Source organism: Suricata suricatta, chromosome 12 (genome assembly GCF_006229205.1).
Source record: "Suricata suricatta isolate VVHF042 chromosome 12, meerkat_22Aug2017_6uvM2_HiC, whole genome shotgun sequence".
NCBI classification, from domain to species: Eukaryota; Metazoa; Chordata; class Mammalia; order Carnivora; family Herpestidae; genus Suricata; species Suricata suricatta.
This window is the reverse complement of record NC_043711.1, coordinates 11,525,155-11,547,242: the sequence shown is the minus strand read 5'-3', so window position 1 is coordinate 11,547,242 and position 22,088 is coordinate 11,525,155. Positions and strand designations below refer to the sequence as shown.

Below are 22,088 nucleotides of genomic sequence, written 5' to 3'. Positions count from 1 at the left end.
TTATAAACCTCTAGCCAGGCCTCTCAAAAATAAAAGAGAGAGCACCCAAGTAGACAAAATCATGAATGAAAATGGATTTATTACAACCAACCCTCAGATATACAAGCAATTATCAGAGATTACTATAAAAAAATTATATGCCAACAAACTGGACAATCTAGAAGAAATGAACAAATTCCTAATCTCACACACACACACACACACACACACACACACACACACACACTTTCAAAATTCAAATGAGAAGAGATAGAAAATATGAACAGACCCATGACCAGTGAAGAAATTGAATCAGTTATCAAAAATCACCCAACAAATAAGAGCTCTGGGAAAGATGGCTTCCCAGGGGAATTCTACCAGACATTTAAGGCAGAGTTAATACCCATTCTTCTCAAGCTATTACAAAAAATAAAAATGGAAGAAAAACTTACAGACTCATTCTATGAAGCCAGCATCACTTTGATACCCAAACCAGACAGAAACCCAACAAAGAAAGAGAACTACACATTCATCCCTGATGAATATGGATGCAAAAAATCCTCAACAAGATACTAGCAAATTGAATTCAACAGCATATAAAATCATCAAAGGTTGGCATTGGATTTGGGTGCCGGCATAAGACAGAGGCTTATGTGAGGTAAAGGAAGTATTTAACCCTGTGCTCATTTTGCAATATATACATATATCAAACCCTCATGCTGTATGCCTTAAATATACACAGAATTATATGTCAACTATATCTTGATAGAGCCTAGATTGGAAAAAAGACAAAGGCTTATTATATCCATTGTACAGCATTTCACACCATTTCAATTTTTACCAAATGCATTAAGTAACTGAAGTTCCCAGCACAAAATCACTTCTGCACTTCACAAAACTGCTGTACTAGGCAAAGCCTTGAAGCTGAGGGTACTGGTCTGGAGTGTTCATTCCAATATTTCCTCTCCGTCCGTAAACTCTCAGCACCAAATCCCTGGGACCCCTAGGCGCCACCTCAACTCCTCCAGTTTGCAGATATTTTTAATTCAATATCTGACTTGTCTCTCCCTTGCTCAAATGTCTCCTGTAGCTCCCCATTGCCCTTCTATATTAGTCAGGAATCTCCCTTCAAGAAAGAACTTGCTGTCCAGCACCAAAAAGTGCAGTCGGCTGATAGCCTCCAGGTAGAGGGTCTCTGGGCTCTGCAGCAGCATCAGCAGCATTCAAGCCAAGGCCACACTTTCTTGGGCACCTCCCAGCCAATGACAGAGCATGGTGGGCTGCTACCTCCTGACCATTTCTGCCCAATGTGAGACTCCCTCCCTGAGATCAGTATCCCTGCCCACTTTTATCTTTTATCCACTACAGGCTTCCCAGGGGACTTGAACTGACACCTTTGGGAAATCTTCACATGGTTTTCAAAACAAACGAAGAAGGACTTCCATTACCAATGACCAGCTCCAGCCTCACTGGGAGCCCCTCAGATGCTTTGCACTGCAAATTCCACAAGGATGCAGCCACTGTTACTTCCTCCCGAACACGCCAAGCCCACTGCTGCATTCTCCATCATGGCCATTTGCACAAGCTATCCCAAGGGAATGGAGCACTCTGCACTATGCATACCCAGAGTGGTGAATTTGTATTTGCTGCTTTGCTACCCAACCTCACCCACTTCTTTCCTCTGTGATCCAGCCTTGTCCAATAGGACTTGAATGGGACTGGACTTTGCGTTGAGAAGGGCCGGCAGTGTGGATATTTTTACTGAACAAAACGATGGGTCATGTTTTTACCTTCAAAGACCTCTTGTGAATCCCTGGAAAGTTAGTAGGTGAGAATTAGATATAAGATCAAAAATTAAGAGTCAGTGTCTGTGTGGGGGGAAATGTGCACTTCAGGCAGAAAAGCAAGTGAGAGGAGAAGTACATTAACAGAACACATGCTGGATGGTATCTGTTCTACCCAGTGTCATGCTTCTCCAAGCAGCCCTGAGGAGGAGAGATTCCCTGAACTGACCCACCCCCATTGACACAGGAGAGAAATGGTATTTAGAAAAGGGGATTGGTTTTCGTAAAATCACATAGCAAGAAAGCAGAGTAATAAGTGTAGACACTGTGATCTTTCTGTTGCATATGCCTGCTTTCCCCTGCAGTCCAGGCTCGGTACCAGACCCTGCCTCTGGGCTCTGCTCCTATTCTTGCTAAGCAATAATGACACAATCAACAAAAAGTTCTTTCCACTTCCCCAGCTGGGGAGCAGAGCCAATGAGAAGGGTTCAGGAACAGCACATGAGGACCTGCACTCACCATTCAATCTCTTTAGGCTCACGGTCCCTCAGGAGCTCTTGCACCTCCTGCCGGCAGCGCTCCTGATACTCTGGGTGCTTCGCAAGGTTGTACAGGGCCCAGGACAGACCACTGGCTGTGGTGTCATGGCCTGAGAGGCAGTCAGATAGGCTAGGGTCTCTGGGCTTGTTAAGCACCAGAGTGGGGACAGCGCCCTTAATTAAGGCCATCAGGGAGGATGGGGAAGATGGGGTGGGATGGGGTGGTCCAGGACCCACCTGCCAAGTCCTTGGGTTTGGACACACCCTTGCCCCCCAATAATCCCACAATGGGACCCTTACCCCCAAACATGAAGGTGTTAGCCTCTGCTCGGATGTCCTCAGGGGACAGGTCCTTCCCATCTGCATCCTGGAGAAAGGGCAAGACCTCTTGAATCACACCAGCTCTGACAGTGTCCAAATCTAACCTGAAACAGTCCCTCAAGCTCCAACATCAAAGCAGGATTCATCCCTCATCATCTCTAGAAACCTATCGCACAGGTCTCCCTGTCTCCAGCTTCCTGTTTATGCCCTCCAATCAGCCTTCTACAAAGTCATGTCTAAAACATATCCCTGACCTGTCTCTCCCTTCCTCAAGCACCTTCCATGGCTCCTCCACTCCCACTGGAACAAGTCCAAGTACTTCAATGTGACATTTGAAGTCAATGTCCATGCTAACTCTTGAATTCTGATCCCAGGGAAGCCCACAGCATGTGGGGTTAGCCAGCAGGAGCACGTCAATGAAGTCCAAAGTCTTGGCTTTAGCCTTGGCCTTGAGAGAGTCATGGGAACCCTCAGCAATGAGGGAGCAGCGCCGTTCCTGGATGACGGCATCTGTGAAGCTGTGCACCAGGGCACAGGCTCTGCGGAAGCGCCGCCCATCAGGGCTGAGGTAGTACAGGAAGTCTGGGCGCAAATAGAGGTGCAGCTCCCGTTTCACCACAAGGTCACTGAGCTCCAAGATGGCAGCAATATATTTGCTGGGGCTCCTAAAAAGCCAGACCATAACGACAGCTCTGTACCCACATGAGACCCTAGGAACACATTCTAACCAGAACCTCAGAAGCATGTCCTCTCCCAGAGTGTCCTCCAGGCATGCTTCCTGTCCACCTCCCTTCTCTGTAAACAGAATCATGTCCCACACCCTGGAGAGGACCTGGATATCACACTCCTCTTCCTTCTTTCCTACACATTATCTTCCCCTGCCCATTCTTACTTAGTTTCTCCAAAATTGCCCCATTATCTCCAACTAATTCAAGCCTCCCCCTCTCTTTGGTGTCCTCAAATTCTGTGCCTATATGACAGTTGGTCTTCTCGAGTCAGATGTCAAAGAACAGTGTTGATTATGACCCTCATTTGCTCACACACCTTCCATACCACCATGAAAATCCCAGGATAAAGTTCAGACCACTTTATGTGGCTCATGAATGTCCTTAGATTAGCCCATGCCAACCCTACAATCTCATTCCCAAGTTGGCACATACTTTATTCATCCTAGCCCTGTTGGTCTTTATCAAACATTTTTGCTTACCTGAAACCACTCTTTCTCTCTACTTCCTTGTCCTTCTTTGTCCCGTTCTGATCTGTCTCCTCCAGGAAGTCCCTTCTGATTGCCCTGGTCAGCCCTCCTCTCCCCATCTACTCCCTTGGGTCTATGGTTCATGTTCTCAGAACCCAGGTAGATACTCACTCCTGGCAATTGCTTTCAAAACTGAAGACACATTTCTGCAGACTGTCCAGGGTCATGAGGCTGATGTGTTCAAACATGTCCAGGCGGGTGTTGCCCTCTGACACCAGGCGCTTCCATTTGGCCTAGGCAGAAAAGGGGGTAAAGCTGAGACTGGAACCTGCCTCCCCTGAACTTCTCTCCATGACCTACTACCAAGAGGAATCCTCCAGACTCAGGCTCCTAGTCCTTCGCCCCAGGCACCCATCCCCAGGGATGACCAAGCTTGGATGAGATTAGAAACTCTTACTATTAAGACCCCATGGCTGGAAGTCAGAAGACCTGAGTGCAAATCCTAGCTCTGCTTTCTATATTCCTGTGTGCCCTTGGTCAAGTCCTTGCTGCCCCCTGTACTCCACCTCTCAAAGCTTCAGTAACAATTAATATGACTTACTTTTGTGTCAGACAAACCAGGTTGGAATCTGAACTCCATTTATTAACTCACTTGCTAGCTGTGTGAATGGGAGAAGGCTCCCTAAACTCTCTGAGCCTCAGATTCATCACCTGTAATGAGGCAATAATAATCATCTTTATCTGATATGGTTGTGGAAATTAAACAGGAAACATATGCAATGGAACTGGTGCTTGAGGGGCGGAGAGGAGGTCAGTCGGTTAAGTGTCCAACTGTGGCTCAGGTCATGATCTCATGGTTCCCGATATACAGCAAGTGCTGACTATTAGCTATCACCCTCAGCTTCATCATTATCATAGAGGTAGGTGACTATGCAAAAATGTCCCCATTTCTTTGTCCTTCCATATACCTTCACCTTTTGCAATGAGGTTTGGCAGGTGTTCCATTAGGAGGTAAAACCTCTTTCTCCAGCTCCTGAATTGGAGCTGGATGTGAGACTTCTTTCTGCCAACAGAAGGGTGAGGTCCTAACTGACTGTTCTAAAATTAGGCTTCAAAAGGTACTGCATGATTCTGCTTGTTCTCTTGGAGCCCAGGCTCCAACATGCGATCAAGCCTAGGCTAGCCTACTGGATGAGGAGGGACAAATGCAGGAGTCTAGCTGTCCCACCAAGGCCAACCATGAGCCAAGCCTCAAATATGTGGCAGAGCTGAGCCTGGACAAGCAGAGCTGTCTCTCAAACCATGACCAGAGACATGTGAGTGATTCCAGCCAAAATAAAAACTATTCTACTGACTCATCATCTTGTGAGCAATAAAACACAAATTCGTCCAATCTCAGAGGTTTTAAGATGGAGTGCTACGAAGAAAGAGCATCTATATCATTTTCATCATTAATGTCTCAAATTTTACAGAATCTCAGGGAGGCACACTAGAAGCTGAAACCTTCCAAGCACCTACAATGTGCCAGGACCATGATTCCATTACACTTCTAGACCACCCTTTAAGAAGGGCTTCTTATCTCCATTTTACAGATGGGGAAACTGCTTCATGGGGAGGAAATGGAATGGCCCTAAAGCCACCTCACAATGCCAGAACTCCAGGTCACTCCCCTTTACGCAAGGCTCTGGCTGGGACTCTGGTTTTAAACTCACATGCATGGTGTCTGCACTTTTGTTGAAAATCTTCACATAGGGTTTCAAGATTTTGAAGTGGAAGGCAGGTGTCAGCAAATGGCGGTGGGTTCTCCACTTGTCACCAGCACTCAGCAGAAGTCTGTCCCCTAGTAGAGGCAGCCAAAGGAGTAGGCGAGGGCAGTGCTTTCCCTTGAGATCCCAAGGTTGTCCCCAACCTCCTTCCTTCACAGTTACTCACCCAACCAGGGCTTCAGGAAGCTGTAGATAAACTTGTCCTTGGGCCTGATGGAGGCTAACAGGAGAGATAGATCATCAGAGCCATGGAGAGGAGGTAGGGAGGGGCTTTGGGTTGGGGGTGGAGGATCCCAGCCAGGAGAATGCATACCCCCTCCAAGAACCATAGTGGGAATGCTATAGGGCAGAGCAGTGGGAAGTGAGGGGGGACCAGACCAGGCTACAGCACAGAGCAGAGCAAAGGCAGAGCCCCTGGACACACCCCAATGTACTTAGATGCTCCGTAATGTGGCACAACACACCCCAACATGCCTTGACATGGCTCCTAGATGGTCCAACAGGTTTGAAACACTCAAGCATGGATCAGCACACCATAAAATGCCTTTACAGGGACCTAGGACATTACATCTGTCCCAGAACCCTCTGACATCTTCTGTGACTTGTGACATGGCCTCAACATGTGTTAACATGTCCCGACATGAAACAACATGCGTAACACACACTGACATGATGCAACATTCTCTGAGCAGACCCAAAGACAATCCTGACACGACCTCAGTGTATCTTATAGATGGTCCCAGACAGGACTCAATATGGTCCCACTAATGTCCCAGACATGGCCTAGGTGTAAACTAGCCTTCCTCGGGATCCTCTTTCATCCCATACTTATCACTAAGTGCTTGGGTTTAGGGGCTCCTCTGTCTTTAAGTGACCAAACTATGCTGCCACCCTCAGATACTGAGTTCCACCCTTGACAAAGAGCTGCCACTGCCACCCCATGCCTCTAGATCAGCTCCCACAATACTCTATGGATCTTCCCTCACAATACTCTGGCCATCTCTCCACCCCAGAATCTTTCCAGCTAAGGGTTCCTCCCACCAGAGGCAATTGGGGCTGCCAAGAATACACAGAAGTAAGAGAAAAGCTTTGGCATGCTTTGTGACCTTGAGAAGTTGCTATTCCTCCTTGAGCCTCAGTGTCCTCACCCAGGAAATGCCCACCTAGCAGAGATCTCAGTGAATGCCCATCCATTCCTTTATGGAACCAACACCTCATTCCTCTTCCTCCCTCAATCCAAGTAGCTAGAGCGGTGGCCATGCCACTCCAGCCTCTTGTTCCAGAGCTGAACATATGGCCCTAAGCCTCGGCAATCAAGCTGCAGTGACTAGATGACGAATTGGTCCCTGTGACCCAGGCCAGGCCAATTTAAGGCAAGTCTGCAACTATTTCTGGGTCTGCAGAGAATGAGATCACATTTCCATGGGGGTTGAGCTTCTTAAACTCATCTTTGTCATCATGAGAGTGATGCTGTCACCCTGGAACACAGAACTACAGAGGAAGACAGATTCCCAATGGCATTGTTTGAAGACCTGGATCCAACCAGGCCTGAAGATAACCTTCCCTCAGCTTTGCAGTCAACAGATTCCTTTTCTTTACTTATACCAACATTGCTGAATTTCCACCACTCAAAACTAAAAAAGACTAGGAACCAGAGAGAGCCAGTGACCGGCCCAGAGTCACCCAGCAGGTTAATGGCAGGTCTCAATCAATACTACCCATTTCCCTGCTCAACCTGGTCTGTCCATGGGTACAACGATCTGGGGGTGGGGGCAAGTGAGTGGCTGGGTGGGTGCTCGTGGGAGAGATACCTGGGGCCTGGAGCAGGGGCACAACAAACTTAGGGTGGACGAACCGCAGAAAGGTGAAGGGCCCCATCCACCAGAGATGAACATCACGGAAGTGGGGGCCCAGATCCTCCAGTTGCCTCAGGTATTCCTCATTGTTCTTTACCTGGGGATGGCAGGGTGGAAGGGGATGAGGCCAGGTCAGACAGGAGGTCCCAGAAGCCTACAACTGCCCATTGCATTCCCCACCACATCTCTTCTCCCCTTTCCCTTTCTGCCTGCTTTACTGGTCTACACATCTACTTCTCATTTAGTCAGCTTCCCTTTGTTGGTCTGTTTGTCTTCTTTGTGTGTATCTCTCTATGTGTCTCTCCCTCTTCTTTACTCTCACTCTCTTTTTCTGTTTCTTTAGGTAGTTGATAAATAGCTAGATGATAATAGCTATATGATAGATATATGATAGATAGATGAATAGAGAGAGATGATAGATATATAGATAGATGATAGATAGATAGATGAGATAGATGACAGATGAATGGGAAGATTGATGGTTAGATGCATGGACAGATGGATGATGGATGGATGCATGCATGAATTCATGGACAGCTGGAAGGATGATTGCATGGATGTTGCATGGCTGCAAAGATGGGTGGATGAATGCATGGATGCCAGATGGTTGGACACTTGGATGGATCGGTGGATGGACAGACAGATGGATGGATGCATGGGTGAATGCACGGGTGGATGGATGGTTGCATGGAATGATGGGTGCATGCATGGATGCATGGATGCATGGATGGAAGGAGAGATAGGCAGATGGAAAGATGAATGGATGGATGGATGCCTGCATGGATGGGTGGATGGATGAAGAGAGAAAGGAAAGAGTTGAGAACAGATGGGTATATGATAGATGATATGTGTTTGTGTATGTTCCTTTACACTCTCTGTATGTCCTCTCTGACTCCCTCACTTTTTCTGCATATCTCTCTTTCTTTACCCTTATATCTCTCTGCATCTCTCACCCCCCATGTCTGTCTCCTAACCTGCACACCCTCCATGGCTCCCCAGAGTTCTCAGAATAAATCCCCAGCCCCAACACAGGCCTGCAGCCCCGCTGGCTCTGCTGTCCCCTCCCCCTTCTCCCTGCCTCTCACCAGCATCACTCTTTGTTCAAAACCCGGGTGCTCACAGGGCACCTGGGTGGCTCAGTTGGTTAAGCATCTGAGTCTTGATCTTGGCTCAAGTCATGACTCATGGTTAATGAGTTCACAAGCTACACTGACAGTGTGGAGACTGCTTGAGATTCTCTCCCACTCTGTCTCTCTCTCTCTCTCTCTCTCTCTCTCTCTCTCTGCCTCTCCCCACTCTCCCTCTCTGTCTCTCTCTCTCTCTGTTTGTGTGTGCCTCTCTCTCTCTTAAAATAAATAAACAAACTTAAAAAAAAAAAACAGGTGCTTGCTCTGTAAACTCCAGGCCTTTGAGTGGGCTGTTTCTCTTCAACTGTATCCTTTTGCTTCTTTTCTTAAAAAAAAAAAATTCCTACCCATCAGTCCAGACTCCCTCCCAAAGACTCTTTCTCCAAGAAGTCTTCCAGCCTGCCCAAACAGTAGAGGTCTTGCTTCCATTCTGGGTTCCCCTAGCCTCTGTCTCTCCCTCAGACCCACTCTGACCACACAAGATTGGGAGTGTCTCTCATTCTGCATGTCCAAGATTGGGGTTCCCCCTAGACAGTATCTGGGGCTGAGCCTCCCCAAACACCCCCCAAAGCAGTGTCCAGAAAGAAAGGAATGACCAAGGGTGCCCAACAGCAGAAAGGACCTTGGGATTCACAGGGACCTCACAGAAGCCTGGCAGGGAGGGGCTTGTGGCCCTCAGATGCTTCCACAGGGCCCACAGTGAAGTATTCCAGGTGGGTACCTGTGGCATGGTGACAGACAAGCCAATGCCAAGGTGGCAACAAATGATGGGAGCCCAAGCAGATCCCAAACACCTGGGAGTAGGTAGCCACCAGTTGATTTAAGACCCTCACACCCTGCTCTTTCGGGTGGACCTACAAGCAAGACAGGGGCCGTCACCTCCCCAGAAGGAACCACCACAGGTCTCCCTGCAGCCTCTGCAAAGGACAGTGTGTCCAGACTCTGCATAGACAGAGTGGAACTCTGCTTCTTCTTGCTCTTTCCCTTGGGGACAAGGGGTCCTGGAGACCTCTCCACATCCCAACAGTCCCTCCCAGGACACACGGAGAAGGCATGCTCTCTGCCCACAGAGAGGCTGACCTTGGCTTGGAAAGTCAGATCTATCTTCTCCCAGGAGTGGTTCCAATCTCAGGGCAGTGCCCACAGGGGAGGTTAGTGGGCAGCCAGATGGCCTTATGTCTTGTACTGGGGCTCATTCCCACGTCCTGTCATGTCCTGGCCAGTCCACACAGCCCCTCAGTTCCTCATATGGTGAAGGTCTGCAGACCTCCCAGCTCTGGCAGGCCCCAGGAGATCAGTGTGAGCTCTGCCCCTCAGTCAGGAAGGCAGCTCCCACCTACGTCCTCTTCTGCCCACCAGGTGGTGCGTAGTGCATCCTGTCTATCTGTCCATCTATCTTCTATATGTCTGTCTATCTATCTGTCTATCTACCATCTATCTATCATCTATCTCCATCTATCTCCCCTGGACCTATGGACTCTCCCATCAGTCATGCCATCTACTAATGAAGGATCCTACGTTGCTTCCCCCAAAAGGAGAAGGAGGGGTCTTGTCTCCTAGTGAGGCATCTTCACTCCCACAGGAAGACTCAAGCTAGCCTGACAATACCTCCAGGTGCTCCAGACCTGGAAGTTCACCAGACAGGTGAACATCAGTCATTTTCACTTTTCTGAAATGCCTAAGATCCCTGAGGCATTTGATGAGATTGGCTCAGAGAGGGAGAGTGAGTCAGCTGAGGCCACACAGCAAGAAGGACTAGAGGAGAGAAGAGTGACCCAGAATAGCCTCTGTGGCCAAGCCCTCATAGGAGGTATAGGAACTGTGGTCATTTTGTAACATTCCTGCTACCTCCATAACTTGCTGAGAAATTTCCAAAACTCAGAAGATCAGGCAACATTCAGGACAAGCTTAGGACATCCTTCTCTGTCATGAGCTGATCTGCATGAGGGCAGGGGTGGGGCAGACTCCCATCCCTTTAGCATTGGATGACCAAGGGAGGTGATGGTAAGTTTCTCCAAACCTAGGACAAGGCCTCCACCGTGATATCACAAACCTTTATTAAGTGCCAACTGTATGTCAGCTCCTGAGCTGGGCATTATAAATATCACATCTGTCTGCCAGTGCCACTGTCTAGTGAGAGAGAGAGAGAGAATAAACAAATAACTGGACAATTAACTGTTAATTGTTAATTAAGTGTGAGGAGGACCAAGTCAGAGGTCAAGGTCTAGGGGGGAAGTCAAGGGAGGCTTGTAGAAATTACACTTGAGCTGAAATGCAATGAAAAGTAGAGATCCACCCAATGGCTGCAAGAAAGGAAGCTCTTCCAGGGAAAGGAGCAGCACAAGCAAAGGGCCTGAGGTAGGAAAGGTTTGGCTCATGAAGAAGAGATAGCAGCAGCTTGGAGTGTCCAGGGCGTGCATGGGGCCAGCAGGGCTGCAGGGCCTGGCCAGACAACACTTGGCCCCCCTGTCTAGAACAATGATCAGTCTTACAGAATGGTTTTCAGCTGAACAGTGGTGCTAACAGAAGCTACATTTCAGAAACGTCTCCCCAGGGCTAAAGACAGAAAGGACCACAGGGGAGGCTGGGGCTGGAGAGCTGGAAACTTGTAATTCATTTGTGGGGAGAGTTGACGGCACCCTTGGGAGTCGGAGCCCCCTGGTGAGGCGATGACCTGGGGAAGCAGAGAAGAGGGAGGGCAGGTTAGGACCCTGAGGGCTCCCTACATCGGAAGGTGGGGTGAAGGAAGGGCCGAGTGGAGTCCAGGGCAGCACGGCGTGCTAGAACCCAGAAGACAAGCAGGTTCTGGTGGCTGTGGAGGTCAACAGGGCCAGACTGCTTCTAGGGGTGGTGAGGTCATGGTCAGGTCCTGGGAGTGTGACAGCAGAGGGAACCAGCCCCGAGCGGGTAAACATGGACTGTTGAGATCCTGGCACTGAGTTGTGGGAAGCGGCAGCACAGGAGAAGTGACCGGTCGAACTATAGCTCCTTAGAGGAAAGTTCCCCTTCTTGCCAAGGGGAAGCACCCTCCCACAAGTAGAGCAACAGCTCTCGGGATTCTTCCATGCGCCCTGCACACGTGCCCCTGATGTGTTTAAATGCCAAGGTCCGGTCAGCCCCTGACCTTTAAAAATAAGGGTCTTGACAAAGCAATTCAACTCCTCCTTATCCCTTGAGAGTTCTCATCCTTCCGTGAGGTCATAGGGAAGTATGCTTTACAAGCAGGGTCACAAGGGGGACAGTCTGGAAAATAAAGAACTTGGCCTATTTTTATGCTTTGCTTATTCGACAGTAGCTCCTGTGGTTATTGTATAAAAGCTACAAACTGCTAATAAAGAATGACACTTTTGGTGCATTGGCTCTGAGTGTCCCTCCTGTCCCCTGACTTTCTGTCTCCTCTTTCTTCCTCATTCCCTTGCCTCGGGTCTCTTTTCAGATTGTCGTGGCAGGCCGCGACACTGAGTGAAACAGGCTTGGTCATTAAGGTAGAGGCCAGAGTGGTTCCTTCTGAAAGGGTAAGTGGTCAACTTTTATTCAGGTCGGGCAATGGGGCCCGTTGATGTTTCTTGGGAGTGAAAGGCAAGGTCACAAAAAGTAGGCAGGGAAAGAAAAAGGCAGACAGCCCACCCCTCTCCTCCAGCCCTGCTCTACCCCATGGCAGGAGAGGGGAGCAGAGGTCAGAGCTGATTCCTGGGGGGAAGCCAAAGCCCAGAGAGGAGAGCTTGCTTGTCTGAGACCAACAAACATGGACCAGGTTGGGAGCGGGCCCTGGACCCTGGACGGTGTCCTTTACAGGACTGTGGGGAAGCCAGGGCACCTGGCTCTTTGCATCCTTTCTCTGCTGTCCAGACCCCAGTCCCACACCAGATCCACATTCCCACCTCTGTGGAAGTCATCCATCCCAGACCCCAGACCCATCCTGCCACCCACACTCACCATGCCCAGGTGACCCCAAAACCAGTGCAGCTTCGGGGGCTGCGGGAAACACCAGAGGCGGCGGCGGGTCTCATACAAGCTGTGGCTCCAGGTCAGGACGCCGGCCAGGAGCCAGGAGGCCCCCACCAACAGCAGCAGCAGCCCCGGGGACACTGCCGCCGGCCCAAGTCCCAGCAACGACAGGCTCAGCATCCTGAATGCAGAGGGGATAGATTTCCTGAGTCTGAGGAAATGGGCAGAAGGTGAGCTCATACACAGAGGGAGAGGGCCCAGATTGAGAGGGACAGGGACAGGGAGGGGCAGGGATGGTGGGTGTAAGGACTGGGCAAACAGTGGCTCTGAGAGGGGAGTAGGATCTAGGGAAATCCAGAGAAAGAGATAGAGTGGGAGAGATTGGGGTGGAGGAGAGAGAGAGAGACAGACAGGCTGATGAAGAAATACCCAAACAGAACTAGTGGAAGGTTGTCAGGAGCTCCGGTTATAAGGAAATCATCACACACACACACAAACACACACACACACACACACACACACACACACACACACACACACATGCCCAGCCAGCTGGATCCCAGGACCACTTCTGCCTTGGGCAGTGCACCTCCCACCCTGACGGGACTGCAGACATTCAGCTCTGCCAGGCTCTGCCCGTCACTTTTGGTCGGGGACAGACTTATTCCACCCAAGCTGCTCTCCCCTCCTTCAGCATTTCTTTGTTCCTGTCCCCTGACCCTGAACTGGAAGAGGTTGGGCTTGTCTGAATCAGCCAATGCTGTGATGCCAGTTTGCCTCCTACCCACCTGGCAGCCACCCAACACCTGAAGACCCAGCCAGCTGGATACAGAGAGGAGCAGGTCCCCAGGGTCACCTGGCATGGGCGCTGGATCCTCAGAAAGCAGCACTGCCCACATGGGGTGGAGGGTGAGTTGGAGGGAAGGGCAAGTTAACAGCCCACCCCTTTCCTTTCAAGGCCAGCAGAGTGCAGCAGATAAAAGCTTGAACTTGAGAGTTCAGGTGCCATGGGAGCAGGGTCCCTCGAAACCTAGTCCCAAAACATGTGAGGCTGGTGGGTGGCATGTACCTTTTCCCAGCGTAGAATCAGGAAGCCTTGGGCCTCTGGGCTGCACAGCCTGGCAGGAGTTCAAGTCCGGCCTCTAAGCAGCCCAGGCCCAGAGCTGAGGCAAGATGGCTGTGGGTAGGAAAAAGAAAGCATTCTGGCTGGGGGTTACTTAAATCAGACTCAGAGGGTAAAGGTGCCTTCAGTAGGAAGAAGGTACCTGGAGGAAAGGGGGTAAGGCTGTAGGGGCTCCGTGTTGGGGGGCCAGACAGAGCTGGGAGACCATGAACCCAGTTCTGGCCCCTCCTGGGCCTCTCTGGGCTCAGTCTTGCCATCTGGGAAATGGAATGTCAGATGAAGGCCTGAGAGAAGACTCCTATTGTTTCGATCCTGTCCTGAATTCCCTATGAGGAATTCCCCCCAGCCAGGTCTCTCCATGTCAAACTCCAAGGTCAGGATGAGTTTGAAGGACGGACCTGCTAGGCAAGAGGATTCAAATGGACATTCTTCCTGCAATGACAGGAGGTCTATTTCCTGTCCCTGACCCACACCTTCCTTCCAGCCCTACCAGATCCAGCTGCCGCTGGCTGTCCTAGATTTCCCTCCTCTTCTGCTGTAGTGGATGCACCTGCTGACAGTCCATCCAGAGGAAGATCATGGCCAGGGCCAGATGGGTCTGGGGAGAAGCAGGAGGAAAGAGGAGGAAGAAAGGTACGGCAAAATTCCCTCAAGCCACACAGCAAAGCAATTCAACTTGACAGCACAGGGGAAGGTGAATCCTGGCACGCTGTGGGTGCTCATTAACTACTCAGGGAAGAAAGGGACTTTTGTAGCCATGAGCTCTGAGAACTGACCACTCAAAATGTGGCAGCATCTTGGATCTGCAGAATCTCAGTCTCAAACCCAGACCCACAGAGGTCATGGCTGTAATTGTTTTGCTATTGTCCCCAGTCAGGGGAGGAATTTATGGCCCTTCTCCTTGAATCTTGCCTGGTCTGGAACACTACCTAACCAGTAGTGTGCGGCAGAGGCTGGGTCCTGCCAGTTACAGGGCAGAAACAGGGCCAGTAGTGCACACCGACGTTTGCTCTTAGAACACATGCCCTCTGACCCAGGCTGCCATGATGTAAGGAAGTCCAAGCCGTACGGAAGGACCTCACTCTTACGCATCTCTGACCAATAGCCCCACCGATTTCCCAGCAAATCGCTAGCATCAACTGCCAGCCACGTGAAGGGGCCATTCGGACATTTCAGCACCACAAGAGAAAATAAGACGGTCCTTGCTTTAAGCCACCGAGTTGGGGGGGGGGGTGCTGTTTGTTATACAGCAGTAGAGCCCTGAGACACCAGCTGAATCAGAATTCATGTTTTCCCCAGATCGCCAGAAATTCATGTGCACGCCAAAGTTTGAGAAGTCTTCTTTTAAGAGACCCGAGCCAGACTCAGCAATGCACCTCCTAGGAAGCTTATCCAGTCTGTCTCTCGCTTTTTTCATTTGTGAAACAAGGAGAAAAATCTATCCTTGCCAGGGCCGTGTGTTTATCGAACACCTGTGTGCTGGGCACTATTCTAGATGCGAGGGATCCAGCAGTGAGCACAGCAGACCCCGTCTCTGCTGTCAAGGGGTTCATATCTAGTGGTAAGACCATTCATATCTTGTTCAATTGAACAAATGATCAAGAATATATCAGACAGTGATTGTGACATGAGGGCTTCCTGGAGGAGGGGACTTTTGAGCCAGTCCTGAATGAAGAGGGGGAGTGGGAAGTGTTGTTGAAAGGGCCCCACAGTCACGGGGTAAGACACCCAGCAGTGAGTATGGCCTTGTTCCATCGACACCCACATTGTGATGGCAGTCGTCGTGTCCTTCAAGGCAAAACTTGTTTCCATATCCAGTCCAGAAGCAGGTGTTGAAGATTGCTCCACCACACCAAGAATTCAAAGGCCAACAAGCCCCTTTGGACGTGGAAGGACAGGACCTGTCCATCCAGGACTCCTCACATCCTGGATTGGGCAATGGGGGGCGGACAGGAAGCCTCAGGAGGGGACTTTCTGCTCTGAGTCAGAGGCGGGTGGAGCATCCCAGTGCTTTCTCATCCAACAGGAAACGTCTCAGCTGCCAAATGACACAAAGCTGGCTTATGGAATGGCCGCCCGCCAGCGCTAGAGGAGGGGAGCACCCACAGAAAGGCAGAGCCTGGTCCTTCTCCAGGGCTCCTTCCCCCCGCACCCAGAGTCAGGCAGTGGACAAGTGTGTATCTGACCAGAGCTGGCAGTACTCTGTGCGTCATCCATCTAAGCCTCAGGCTTCACATCTATAGAATGGGCTTGATAAAATCTCACAGAGCAGTGTGTGTGTGTGCACGTGTGCACATGTTTCATATGCGGCAAAGAAATTCCAGAAGATTCCACACATCACAGTGGAATTGGAGAAAGTAGAAGTGGAATCTTTACCCTTCTCACTTGCTACTTGTCTCAAATACCTTCTCCCTCAGTGGACTGCTATAACTTTTATCACCAAAACACTAAAAGGATGTGGCGCAGCGGGAGCACATAGTTGGTGCACAGAACAGATGAGTAGTTTCTCTTTTGTGTCACCATGAAGACACCCCTCCCAGGAGTCAGCCTGGGGTCTCTCTACAGCAAGCATGGAGGCTGCCTCGAGTCTCTCTTTTCCTCTCCTCAGCCTTTAGGGGAGGAACAGGCTCTGGACTCGGCACAACAGAGATCAGATCCCAGCCCTGCTCCTCACTGGCTGTGTGACCTTGGGCAAGTCACTTGCCTTCTCTGAGCCTCATGCCCTCCTTGCTGAAACGGAGAGGTGGACTTGCACCTCCCAGGAAGCTCACTTGTTAACAACAAAGTGTACTTGGGTGTTTACTCTGGACCGAGCACAGTGCTAGGACCCAGGTCCCAGGCTGAACGAGACAGATGAGGTCTCTAGATCATGGTGCTAGTTTCCCAACGGGAGACAAGACCAAGCCAGATGCTTGTGGTACTGAGGGAAATTAACAGAGTGAGACAAGTGACCAAGAGGGCTATGCACACAGGGCAATCAGGGAGGGCTGACCTGTGGAGGTGACCTTTGAGCAGAATCCTGAACGATGGGGAGGAGCGGTCCATGCATGAAGCGTGCCACAACTGTAAAGGCCCAGCACAGGGCGGGGCCCTCATGTGTGTCTTTCTTACATACGCTCGTTCTTGCATCCATCCTCACACGAACAGAGACCATCAGGGCTGGGGCCCTGCAATCGGATGGTGGGGGCAGCAAGGAGCAGCTCAGCTGGAGCCCCATGATGGTTGGGGCAATGCAGCCAGAGCTCAGCCCAGAAGCTGGGGCTGTGGTTTTACCCCAGGTAACCAAGAACTGGAAACCCACAGGCCTCTGAAGTGGCGCTGAGGGCGGGGCCAGCCCTGGCCAAATGTCTGGTGTGTGAGGCACGAAGCCCAGAGGAAAACGTAAGACGAGCTCAGAGCGCACATAGCTAAGAACAGCCAACGAGGGTGCTGCTGTGGGCCCTGTACTCCTGGATATCCTCCCCTCCACCCCTCATCCTCCTCTCTCCCTTCACCCCTATTCCCCCTCCCCTCCCCCTCCTTCTCCCGCCTCCCCTGCCCCCTCCTTCCTCTCCCTCCACCTGTCCCTTCCCCCCTCTTCCCCTTCTCCTTCCCCCTCTCCCTCCCCTGCCCTGTCTCCCTTCCCACTCCACCTTTCCCTTCCCCCTCTCCCTCCTCCCCTTCCTCCCCTTCCTCGCCTCCCCACTTCCTTCTCTCTCTGTCTCCTTCTCTGATTATTGGGTGATGATTGCTCACAAAAACTAGCCTAGCCACCACCAACACCCCAAGCCACAGAAGAGAGATGTGGAGAAGGGAGCCTCAGACAGTGTAGTGTCATAAAAAGATACCATTTGCTGGGTGCCTGGGTGGTTCGGTTGTTAAGCATCTTCGGCTCAGGTCAGATTTCAAGTTTCATGAGTTTAAGTCCCACATCAGGTAGGTGAGCACGAGCCCCGCTTTTCTCTCTCTCTCCTTCTCTCTCTGTTTCTTTTTTCTCTCTCTGCCCCTCCTGGGATTCTCTCTCTCTGCCCCTTGCTCAGTTGTGTCATCTCTCTCCCTTAGAGAGAGATAGAAAGAGAGAGGGTCTTTGCCCCTCTCCTCCCCATATGGTAGATTACATGTGGCAGCCAAGCCTTTACTACCGCTTCCCTTGCAAGGTTGTGATGATTATACTGCTAGACTAGGCCCCAGTACCCAGCTATTTACCTAAACACTTATTAGATGTCCCTGCGAAGGTGTTTTGTGGATAGAATTAACACCTACGATCAGTTGACTTGAAGTAAAGGAGTCAGTTACACCACGCCAGTGCAAACGGGCTTTGTGCAGCGGAAAGGCTGAGGGGCAAAAATTGAGAAAAGAAATTCTGCCTGGAGACTGCAACCGACCCCTGCCTGAGTTTTCAGCCTGGCAGCCTGCTGCCCGATAGACTTCAGACTTTCCAGCCCCCAGTCTCCTGAGCCACCGCCTTAGGATAAATCTCTCTCAATAAACACATAGATTGATGCTGCTCTCCTGTTTCTCTGGAGAACACTGACTGACACAGAGATGAAGCAGAATTCTCTTCTCCGTGAACTGGGCTGTCCTCGGTGACTCTGGGGACTTGCGAGTCTAGATCGTGAGAAGACATCCAGCCGCCTTGGGATACACCTTCCTGGATTCAGCTGCCATGTTAAGAGGAAGCCCAAGGGGCGCCTGGGCAGCTCAGTCAGTTAAGTGTTGACTTCAGCTCAGGTCATGATCTCACGGTTCGTGGGCTGGAACCCCATGTCAGGCTCTGTGCTGATAACTCAGAGCCTGGAGCCTGCTTCGGATTTTGTGTGTCCCTCTCTATCTGCCCCTCCCCTGTTCACACTTTGTCTCTGTCTCTCTAAAAAATAAACAGTTAAAATTTTAATAAATACAGAAAATAAATTGGTAGATTTGGGCTCCTGAGTGGCTCAGTTCATTAAGCATCGACTCTTGGTTTTGACTCAGGTCATGATCTCACGGATTGTGAGTTCGAGCCCTGCACTGAGTTGTGGATTGATGGTGCAGAGACTGCTTGGGATTCTCTCTCCCTTCTCTCTCTGCCCCTCCTCTGCTCGTTCTCTCTCTTTCTCAATAAATAAGTAAACATTTTTTAAAAGAAGATATTTTTAAATGTTTATATGTACAAAAGTGTTTGTATGTACATTAGAAAATATTCACATTTGCAATCTCTTTTCAAACTAAAAAAAAAAAAATCACACCAAACTGCTAGGCTGGGAGTAGGGAGCGGAAGCCGCAGTGGAAGAATTTCCCTTTTAAATTTCTACATTTGCATAAACAAAAGCATAATTAAGTTTCTACAATTGCATTTTTTTTTTACCTCAAGCTAATGTAATACTTGGAGAGAGAAGATATAAATGAACAAAGTATTTATAACACTGCCTGACTCTCAGTCAGTACCAAGTATGTGTCTGCCATTATTTCTCTTATTTTGTGACAGATCAAGGACATGAGCACCAGCCAGGGGGCTTGGGTATGTCTGGACACATATCAAGGACCCTACTGGTTGTAAATCCTCCCTCCTCCTTAATTCCCTTATTCCTTATCAAGTAGGAAGCTCTCAGCGGAGAGCAAGTGCCAGGGTCAAGTGGCCCATGGTCAAAGCCTACTTTTGCCATTCTCCAGCTGTGTGACCTTAGGCAATAACTTGCCCTCTCTGAGCCTCAGGCTCCTTCTTGGTAAGAATGGCATAATAATAGGCTTGTGGGATTAGAGGAGCAACTTGGGTGCCTTGGTTTGGTTTCCCTAGAAGTAGACTCTATAGCAAGGGTTCAAGTACAAACACCATATTCTGAGACAAGAATTTAACCTCCAGCAGGGCAGTGTGATGGAGTGAAATGAAGGAAGGTAGCTGGGAAAGGGGGCTTTAACAAGGAAGTTCCCACTTGGGGCACCTGGGATTCAGTCCTTCTGGGGACCTCTGGGAACAGCAGAGAACAGACACCCACCAGGCATTACTCAAGGCCACTGCCAACAGCATTCTCTCTCCAGAATATCCTACCTGCTGCAAAAGATGAAACCCGGTGGAGTTTGGACAGTGGCCTAATGTGGACACTTATAGTTGTTTGGTGAGTGGGGTCTCCCTCCTCTCCTCCCAATACACCTACACACACTCTCACACATGCACTCACACTCATAAACACATGTGTACTCACAAACACACACCTGCGTGTCCACACACAATCTCACACATACACACAATCACACAATGCACCCACACTTGCACACGTACACACGCTCGTGAGCACACATGGTCACACACGCGTGCACACACTCACAACCTACTTACACACTTTCACATACCCAAACATACACAGTCACACACACACACGCTCATACACACTTTGAACTAGTGTAAATGAGACTGAGACGCCGTAAAGCTTGTTGTCCCCGAACCGTCCAGCAGAGGGACCCTCCGACACACTCAGGAGAGGACGGAGACCCAGCACCCAGCGACTGGCCCGGGCCTGGGCGTATTTGGAGAATCAGACACGCAGGTGCAGCAGGTCCCGGAGATCCACGAGCCCCATGCCTCCCCTCTTCCCTCCCTCATTCAGTCACCACTACCGACCTTACCGGAAAGTCAATATTCATGAGAAGCATGATGAATGAAAAATCCACACGGCAAAGGGGAACTGAGGTGCAGAAAGGGGCAGTCACGTGCTCAAGGCCACCGCTAGGGAGGGGTAGCACCGGACTTTAGACCCACGTATGTTGAGGGGCGCCTGAGTGGCTCATTTGGTTAAGCGTCCGACTTCAGCTCAGGTCGTGATCTCATGGTTGGTGGGTTCAAGCCCCGTGTTGGGCTCTGTGCTGACACCTAGCTCAGAGCCTGGAGCTGTTCCGGATTCTGTGTCTCCCTCTCTCTCTCTCCCTCCCCGCTCATGCTCTGCCTCACTCCATCTCTTAAAAATAAATAAACGTATAACAAAAAAATTTTAAACCCCCATATGTTGTTTCCCAAAACCAAGTTTTTTTGCTGGAGGATGACAGGCTTCGCACTGGGGATTCTGGCCGACAATCCCCGCAAACGCCACCAGGGGGCACCCCAGGACACACGCCCCCTGGGTCTCTGGCATCCCACCTCCCAGCTTTGACTTCTCTCCACCACCCCCACCGCCACCCCGCACCACCCACGCCTGCCTCCCCACCTTATGGGCAAAGCGAGGCTAGGGACCCAGACCCGCACTGGAAGCCTCAGGGGTAAGCCACGATATGAGGACATGGTCGTCAGACTCTGGGTGAACCATTTCACTCTGGGGAAATCTGTTTCCACTTCCATTAAACGTGATAATAATAGTATTAGTGAGAATTAAGTGCCAGCATTTGGGAAGGGCACACCGGAAGCACCCAACTTTAAATTTCATTATTGTTCTATCAACTTTGGGGGGGTGCGTTGGTCCTTAAAACGCTCCATCTTCTGTAAGCGCGCTCACACAGGGATCTCACCAGTCTTGGGGCTTTTGAAACACCATCTAAGTGCTGAGGTTTCCCAAATGTATTTCACCAGCCCAGAACTCGCTCCCGAATTCAAGACCTGCCTTTCCAGCTGCCCACTTGACATCTCCAAATCCTCCTGGCCCCAACTGACATGCTGACCTCAGCCCTCACCCACGCTCTGCAGAAAAACCCTACTCTATGAAGCATTCTCCATCTCGAAGTGGCACTTTTATCTTTGCAGATGTTCAGACCCACATCTGGGGGCCTCTCGTTCTCCTGAATCCTTCGTCAAGGCCTTAGCAAACCTGCCAGCACTACCTTCACAAAGCAGTCAGTTCTCAGAATCCAAGCACCTGTCTTCACTCCACAGCCCACAGCTTGCTTGGAACCACTGTCATCTCCCACCTGGACAAATCCGGCCACCTCATTCTATCTCCCTAGTCCCATGCTCACCTCACACAGTCTATTCAACACAGCAGCCAAAGATTATACGACAAATCTTGTCCCTCCTCTGCCCAGAACCCTGCATGGCTCCCTATTTCTATTACAGTCAAAGTCAGTGGACCCCAAGACCCTGTGTGACCTGCTCCTATCCTCTCCCTGACCTCATTCCCTTCCATGTTCCCCTTCTAGCCACACTGGTCTCCTCAATGTCCCCTAAGCACCCCAAGCTTGTTCCTACCTCAGGATTTTTGCGCTGTATGTTCTCTCTGCCTCAAACACCCTTCCCCTAAATATCCACATGGCTCTGCCCTCCCCTTCCTAAAGTCTCCATTGAAATGATCCCTTCTCAGTGAGGGCTTTGCTGACCGCCTTGCAAGCTCCTCCCCGTCCCCAAGAATTACTGAGCACCCATACACATACAAACACTTACCCACTCAATTTTTCCATAGCACTTGTCACTTCTGTCCCACATGGGCCAACGCAGTCACCCCATCTGGTCTCCCTAGCCCCACCCTTGCTTTCCCACATAGCAGCCAAAAGACTATAAAGACCAAACAGCA

The 22,088-nt window shown here is 50.3% G+C and overlaps 1 protein-coding gene across 1 annotated transcript in view; it reads right to left on the bottom strand.

The window, feature by feature from the left end:
* Positions 1 to 22,055, bottom strand: part of LOC115273292 (docosahexaenoic acid omega-hydroxylase CYP4F3-like) — a 28,123-nt gene extending 6,068 nt beyond the window's left edge. The window contains exons 1-9 of the mRNA XM_029916295.1: positions 21,959 to 22,055; positions 12,504 to 12,696; positions 7,396 to 7,537; positions 5,751 to 5,804; positions 5,531 to 5,658; positions 3,990 to 4,111; positions 3,036 to 3,288; positions 2,603 to 2,687; positions 2,283 to 2,412 (exon numbers count right to left, since the gene is read on the bottom strand). Coding sequence (XP_029772155.1) covers positions 2,283 to 2,412; positions 2,603 to 2,687; positions 3,036 to 3,288; positions 3,990 to 4,111; positions 5,531 to 5,658; positions 5,751 to 5,804; positions 7,396 to 7,537; positions 12,504 to 12,696; positions 21,959 to 21,975 — 1,124 coding nt within the window. The 5' untranslated portion in view covers positions 21,976 to 22,055. The remainder of the gene's footprint in view (positions 1 to 2,282; positions 2,413 to 2,602; positions 2,688 to 3,035; positions 3,289 to 3,989; positions 4,112 to 5,530; positions 5,659 to 5,750; positions 5,805 to 7,395; positions 7,538 to 12,503; positions 12,697 to 21,958) is intronic.
* Between the last annotated feature and the right edge of the window lie 33 nt (positions 22,056 to 22,088).